We start from the raw sequence: 7,751 nt of genomic DNA on the forward strand, positions 1-7,751 counted from the left end.
ACTTTACAGGATTTACTATTGCTTCAAAAGTTACAAAACACATTTTTTTGATAAAATACCTAAAGGTAAGTAATATTATATTAAAAAACTTATTGTTTATTGGTGTTTTACTGAAAAAATATAGTTCACATAAGAAATATATGACCGGACACATAGCCTGGAGGGCTGGGCGTCCGGTAACCGGACGCGTAGCCACGGCCTTAAACAAAACGTTTGCAAAAATGACAACTGCAGTCGATGCTAACCTGTATTTGATTCAGACTAGTCGTCATCCCTTCGGGGACAGCCTGCTTCCACGCCATCATGAACTCATTGAAGTTAAACTGAAACAGACGGTATTAGCATGTTACAATTCATTTCTGTAAGTTAATTTATCCACAATGCTGACGACAGCCTGTTCCCCATCGACCCTCCTCTCCTCTCGGCTCCTCTCTCGCTCTCACACACATACGGTAATGTACAGTGATGCCACGCACACACGATATTAGCGGATTACAATTCACTTCGACTGCAGGTTCATTTATCCACAATGCTGACTACAGCCTGTCCTCTATCGACTCTCCTAACTAACAGGGTTTACTAGAATCCCACCACTCCACCACAGAGTCACCGCAGTAGACGTTAGATGAGCGCTGTCGCTCTGCGGCACTTGTTAAGGAATACTGCATTCTGCTTTAAAATTCCAAAAATGGGTAAAAAATTGTGATATCATGGTGTTGCCTGAATGTGCGCCTGCACATAATAATATCGTTGTTCTGCCTACAGGTTGGTTACGGAGCCTAATCGTGTGTTGAGGGTGCATGAGGAGAACGGTGTTAGCTATGAGAACTCGTTCTCTGGACAAGGCCTGCTAGACTGGATGGTAATCGAGCACATGGTGATGAACCGACATCAAGCTCTAACCGACTGCAGGTCTCTCCTCGCTAGTAATGTCATACACCACGGTAAGGATGGTTAACTACCCCTAGTGCAAAACCCATGAACACCTCTGAACGTATCTTATTCAGAAAGATGGCTATGTCCTATAAAAGCGTGAAGAAATCATCATAACTTTGTTTGTGTACATATGCAACCTAGATATGTTACGCGTTGCACAATTTTAAAACATTTACTCACAAGCACACTAGCGCCAGTAATTTTTGTGTGAAGTCCTACGGATAGATGAAAGGCACGTATTTTTCTGCTGCTGCAGTTACACATCAGCATCATCTAAAGGACGACAACCTCCTGTATCAATTTAGCGTCAACCTGAAGAAACATATACGCCACTCGGACATTGTGAGCCGGTATTCACTGAGAGGCACGCTGAATTTTAAGGAGCTGGACGGCGCATCTGAGACTAGAACCACAGAGTCAACGCTGAGGAAAATCTCACAGATTTCTTTGGGCAGCTTCTTATTTAGCTCAGACAATGGTGAGACATTGGGACAGCATGAAGAATGAGCATTGGCAATGGGTCTGATATTATTTATTAATCTAGCTTTTCGTCTAGTTGTCTATACAGTTTGGCATATTCTCTCTAAGCTAAAGACTAATTAAGGTCTGTTTTAAAGTACTGGACAACTACTAACTACCTTTACTAGGGTGGAGTAATTGTCATATTATTTAATGTATGCATAAAAATAACTTAAAAGGCGTAGTTTTTACTTTCCTTAGATTAGAGAAAAGCAGCATTAGCGTTTCTATGCATGCAAGCAAATGCTCAGATCCTTCCTCCACTTGTCATCAATAATGAGTTGTTGAAGCAACTGCTATTCCATCAATGTCAAATTTTGTATAGTGCTACTGTATCAGCAGTAGTTCTTTATCCGCACAGGGAATGAGCCTGCTGCGAGGAAAAACAGCCAGAGTCCTGACAGTAGGCAGACAAGAATGTTTCCCTCTCCGGAGAGGACCCAATCCGTGCCTCCCCAGAGGAGAACTCGCAAGTTGTCCCTCCCCGAGAATCTGGTTGCCCCGGAGGGAGAGAGACGGAGAAAAATATCCGCTATGCCGTCCTTTCCGTTCTTCAATTATCAACAAGCGGGTGTGTAGCCGAATAGGCCCATACGGGAAAATATTCTGTTCTTTTTTCATTTCTCGACACGTGGCTGCATTTCTGATCAGATAATAATGATATACAATTAATGTGTTAATATGCTGTTTTTATTATTAGTAAGCTATGAATTTGCTGCTTCTCAGGCTCTATCTTACTGGAGTATCCTTGATCATATCACACAGACGTTATATAATATACAAATCTAAGGACTGGCACATTATATATATTTTTTTATGCTTTTATATGTGTCTCTCTCTAGCCTGTGTAACTCGTCATGTATTAGTTGCTGCTGTTGAAATCTTTGTTGTTGCTCGCACTGATCTATCTTATTACCTGCCCAACTGTGTATGTTACGAGTTTACAAATTACAGTGTTTGCAAATAAGCAGCATGATGACCGTTTGCTTTTTGTTAGGTTCTGCGAGGTTTGCATTTCCAAAATCAGCATCGGCAAGGAACATTGAGTGCTATAGCTCATGCGGTGATGAAAGTGATGGTGATGATTACAGCACTGATGATACTGAAGAGGGCGAGACCGACAAGTTTCCTAGCACTGTACCAACAAGAAAAGCCAGGACCAAAGGCTCTGTTTTGCCAAAATATGGTAAGTTCTCTTTTTAGTGAATTATTTCCAAGGGCTTCTTCTGATTGTGATTGGTATTATTCCTTATTATATGCCAGCACAATGCGTGATACGTAAGACGGTCATGTAGGCAATTTGTAATCTCAAATTATGAATTGAAGTGAGTTGGAATTGCATTAATAGGCATTTTCTCATAATTATAGTGATGAAGATAGTGAGTGCTCAGGAACTAGAGAGCTCTTCGACTCTATACCTCAAGAAGAACATTAAAGTAACTATTTGCTCTTCACTAATCCATGCTAACACAAGCTCAATCTCTGTTTCACAAAGCATGCATCGTTGGTTCATTGCCATCTGCATTTAATTACGAGTTAGTGGCTTATCATTTTAACAGTGCTGTCTGCTGTTTCGTCTACAACTCTGGTTGTCTATATCAAGTCCATTCCACTAGTTCTATGATTGCTAGGAGAGATTTCCTTTTACCGTCTAGATTATCAGCGACTCTGTAGGATATGGCTTTGTGATCCGTGGTGATGGGCCTACGTTTGTGCAGACGGTTGACCCAAAGGGACCTGGATATGAAGCTGGCTTGAGGGTGAGTCTTTCGGCCAATGGTCAGATCTAGATTTTATCTGTTCTCGTCGAGTGAAAATACTCTTGTTTTCTGGATTAAATTTTGAATGTGTGGAGTAAGTTTTGTTACAACGTTGCTTTGAATATTTATTGCGTGACTGGCACTGCACGGTGGTATATGGCCATTTCTCTTCTTCTAGCCCGATTTTATCGTGTTACCACAGGTCAAGCAGTACCTTTACGAAGTGAACGGAGAGAAGGTTGTGCAGCTGCCCCACCAGCAAGTAGCGAAGCAGGTCATCAACAGTTCGATGGGCGTCGTCAACATCACCGTCATGATCCGTCTGTAGCGATCGCTCGTCGCTTCGCTGGTTGTCACTGAGTTCTGTTAAGCTGCGTTTACACTATCGATTTTTGTCAGCAAATCGTACCGATTTCAAGTGTATTCCAACTTGCCCCCGACTTGACCCAAGTGCATTCCAACTAATCGGCTGAAATTCGATTGTGTTAGAGTCGGAGTCGGAGTCAAGTCGCCGAGTTGGAGAAATAGAACGTGTTCGTATTGTGCACGACTCGGACGATTTGCTGACAAAAATCGATAGTGTAAACGCAGCTTAACTGCGTACTGAGTAACTGCCCGAGTTTGTCGTGGTTCATCTTGGCTGGTGGAAGCGAGAATGTGAGTGCTTATATTCACGCGCAGATATTTTTGTCCTGAAGCGAATAGAATCTATGCCTAATGTTGTAGAAAGCTGTAGAAAGGAAGAAATGTTGGGGTTTTTTTGTTCATTTTAAATTTTGTAAATTTTGTTTTATAACTAAATTGTGTAGGAAGTGTGCAATTAAATTTTATATAATAAGCGGACAATAATGATGTTTATATTTTTAATGTGTGAAGTAAGTTTTGATACCGTGTTGCATTTGATCTCTATTACACATGACTGGAATTGCATGGTATTCATTGATTGCTCTTTTTTAGATATGCGATTGTTATCATGTGCACAATTTGATAGATGTATATAGCAAAATGCAATTGTTGTATGTTAAGTTTAATGTCCCTCTACCCTCGTGTTGTTGTGATTAATTTATCGATAGTTAATTCCTAATCACTTATCGATATTAGTTGTTTTTTAGGAACTGAAGTGGTGACAGTATTATTAAATCAGCTCACTGATTATGAGTGGCAGCGAGTAGTTGGTACCATATGTTCTCACCAGATTATATGATCGTAGTTAGTTGTGATAACTGTAATTCTATGCACTGTCTCAGTTTGAGGATGCAAGCCTCATCAGGGTAAATTTGTCAGATCTGAACTTGCTCAGTCCCACATAAAGATGATTAGGAATTATTGTATTATACCAGCATATGCGTGGACATAGGTGTGTAAATCTGTGGTAGTACACACATGCGCAAACTACATTTGGCGGGAATATTGATGGAGATATTTAACGACGAGATAGTGTGTTGCAGTTCATGACAAATCTATGCGATAGAAATTATCAAGAGCTTGTAATAGAGAATCTCTATTATGAGCTCTTGAAATTATGCATACTGTGGCAGCCATCTTGGAAATGGTCTTCACAGGTGATTGCAACTGTCATATCTCTAGATATGATGCTTTTAGTATTATAGTATGCAAAGTTGCAAACTGCAATACTAAAAAGCACTAATTAAATGGTTCGTAGAAATACTGGTCAACACGTAGCATCAACATAGAACTAGATGTACTTGGTATGATTACCTCACCGTAATTCCCGGGACCAAAATAGCTTCTGGGTGTCTAGAGTAGCAGCGTGTTCATATACTTATTTAAGCTACTGCAGTAGAGTATTGTATGTACTCCATACATGTCAACCCCTTCGGATGCCCACCTGTATAGCCTTCTGGAAAAATCCATAAAATCCATAAGAAATCTTTAGGATCTACAAATCCGGTTGATGTTCTTTGGTCTCTTTACTTGTGTGTACATCGTGTTCATGCGTTATCTAACAAACCGTTCGTGTTCGTTCTCTAAACAAAACAGCACGCAATAAATTTTGAGCCAAGTTTGTTTATAATCCGTATGATTTTATGTGTACGCCCGTAAGCAATATAAATGGGTGAAAATCCGTAAAACTTACGGATATTCCGTATAGGTTGACATGTATGGGTAATAGATCTATGCAGGGACAGTTTGTTCACATATCAGGTTTAACAGGTTCTAATAGTTATTACGTTTGCGTGAAATACACGTATAGTTGAGATCCTATTAAATAAAATAAGTTATAAAATGAATATTGATTGTCCGCTGTATTCATAATTATTCATAGAAATATTTTGCTAGCTACACACACGTGTATGTTTGCGCCCGAGATGTTGAAACGGTGTATATGCGATTATATGCGGGTATATCCGTGCGTGCGTGTGTGCGTGCAGTACATGACGTGCATGTGTGTACTGGCGCATTGTATACAGCAGGAGAGGGAGAGAGAGAGCAGAGAGCAGAGAGAGGAAAAAGGAGAGTGAGAGAGCAAGAGAGGAGAGAGATAGAAGAGAGTGAGAGAGCGAGAGGAGAGAGATATCAATTGTAGCGGTGGCACCGGACCCTCGGGTTCCTAGCAGGGTGGCTCCCTGGGAACCAGAGTGTGGGTGTTCCGTGTTTGTGACTGTACAATTATTTGTGATGTCTGCTGTCTATTAGTGTGCGTTTTCGTGGTGTTTTGCCGGCTCATCAATTAACGATGTAGATAGTCTAGTCCTAGCTCTAGAACTATAGCCCTCCGCTCGGTCGCATAATAATTTGAATTTTGGTTGCTGGAAATGGTAGATTCGACGGTGGTGGGGGCGGCAGCTGGCGTCGAGGACATTCACACGGTCGCGAGCCCGCTGTCATTTTCGTCGCGAGCTAGGTGGTCATCACTACCAGAATGTGCCGCCTGATCATGGCGAATGCAAGCTTCTCTGCTGATGAAGAGTTTGTCTGAGTTATCAGTGATGTACGTAACTTGGCGTGTCTCAAGCGTATTGCCAGATGTGTCTTTGCCAGAAAAACGTAGGATTGCTGCGCCCAAGATGTTGTTGGCTGCATTCATCCGCAATGTCACTGGGAGGAGGTCGGCCTCACTTAGACCGAGCAGATTGATGACCTTGATACTCGCCAGGCAACTTTGGCAACCAGTGTCGGCCATTGAAAGAATGACGACCGACCTGGGTGTGGATGTGAGCTTGAGACCAAGACGTTTGTAGTCTTCTGGGTGTGCTCCCACTGTGAGGTTAACAAACGGCTGAGGTTTGGACTTTCGCTTTATCCAAATGTCTGATAGTTGGTTGTAAAGGTGGTGGTCGAGAGTTATATTTCCACTGTTGTGTCGAGCAGGAGTAGTGATTGAGCACAATTGGTCGAATACCGCACCTTCGTGTTCATCCAATGACTTTGCCATTGTCTTGTACTTAGCCATGTTCCTGCCTCTGCACATGCTGTCAAAGTCGTGGTTCTTGTCACAGTGTTGGCATGTGTGGCCATACGCAGGGCATTCCTTCTGTCTAACCTTGGCGAGGTTACGGACGCCGTGGCCTTTTTTACCGCAGTATGAGCACAATTCTGACTTGTCAATTTTCGTATTGTCATACCTACTGCGATCTTTTAGAGAATCGTTCATGCCACGTTTATAACTGCTGACTGCTTCGGCACCATTAGTGTGTGGGTTGATGAGACGCGAGGCCGAGCGTTTGCCCGATTCTTTCGCCTCAACAAATTGAAACACCTCTTCAAGGGTCCTTTCCTGGTTCTTGTCCCCGAGTAGGTCAAGTTGTATTTCGGTGTCCTCCAGGCCTCGTGTCAACACATCACGGAGTACAGCCTCTAGCTGTGTAGTTCACGTCGTCTGAACAACCAGGACACGTTATGATGAACTTGCATACCCCAGCTTGACCACGGAGGCGAGCGCCGAATGAACGGATTGGTTCGTCTCGGTCCTGGCGCATGTTATGCAGGGTAACCCGTGCAACCATGGTGTTTTCTTCCCTTACAGCAAGTGTTTTAATGTCTTTCAATACGTCGCTTTCAGATTTGTTTGCCAACGTGCCACCGGCATTGCGTGTGAGGTCTTTCCTTAAGGGTTCATCACAACACTCCAGTAATTGGATCACCTTGTCCTTGCCTAACACTTTAGTCGCTTCGACATAGTCATTCCATCGCGATATCAAGTAGGACCAGACTTCGCTGGTGCCGGCGGAAGATATAGTTGGTCGTTTCACCCTTCCCACCTTCGCAGTGGGGACACTGTGGGTGGTCGCGTTATGGATGATGGCGTGAGTCGTTATGAGAGCTGCTGCCACGATCGCGTCGACGTCCGGGGTGGCGTATTCGCACTCGTTGATGGGGCAGTCAATAACCGGCATCGTGTTGGGAGTTCAGGGAGTTGTCAAGCGATAGAAGCGGCTTCACCAGTCAATGAGTCCCATCATAGATAGGAACACGTCCATTTCGTAAATCAGTCTTTATTAGCTCATCTGACATAGTCAGATGCAGCTTGTAGAATCGCATGATCGTCCGTCCGGGCGTCCGTCCGGGCGTCCG

At 43.0% G+C, this 7,751-nt stretch overlaps 1 protein-coding gene across 3 annotated transcripts in view; it reads left to right on the top strand.

Moving 5' to 3' along the window:
• Positions 1 to 3,650, top strand: part of LOC106814731 (DEP domain-containing mTOR-interacting protein-like) — an 8,692-nt gene extending 5,042 nt beyond the window's left edge. The window contains exons 4-10 of one of the 3 annotated variants that reach the window (XM_014819078.1): positions 766 to 944; positions 1,193 to 1,414; positions 1,817 to 2,026; positions 2,453 to 2,641; positions 2,824 to 2,891; positions 3,111 to 3,215; positions 3,418 to 3,650. In XM_014819078.1, coding sequence (XP_014674564.1) covers positions 766 to 944; positions 1,193 to 1,414; positions 1,817 to 2,026; positions 2,453 to 2,641; positions 2,824 to 2,891; positions 3,111 to 3,215; positions 3,418 to 3,543 — 1,099 coding nt within the window. In that variant the 3' untranslated portion in view covers positions 3,544 to 3,650. The remainder of the gene's footprint in view (positions 1 to 765; positions 945 to 1,192; positions 1,415 to 1,816; positions 2,027 to 2,452; positions 2,642 to 2,823; positions 2,892 to 3,110; positions 3,216 to 3,417) is intronic. The other 2 variants (XR_001394647.1, XM_014819079.1) reach the window with 2 other exon arrangements.
• Positions 3,651 to 7,751: the final 4,101 nt, after the last annotated feature.

This window comes from Priapulus caudatus, unplaced genomic scaffold (genome assembly GCF_000485595.1).
Source record: "Priapulus caudatus unplaced genomic scaffold, Priapulus_caudatus-5.0.1 Scaffold970, whole genome shotgun sequence".
NCBI lineage: Eukaryota > Metazoa > Priapulida > Priapulimorpha > Priapulimorphida > Priapulidae > Priapulus > Priapulus caudatus.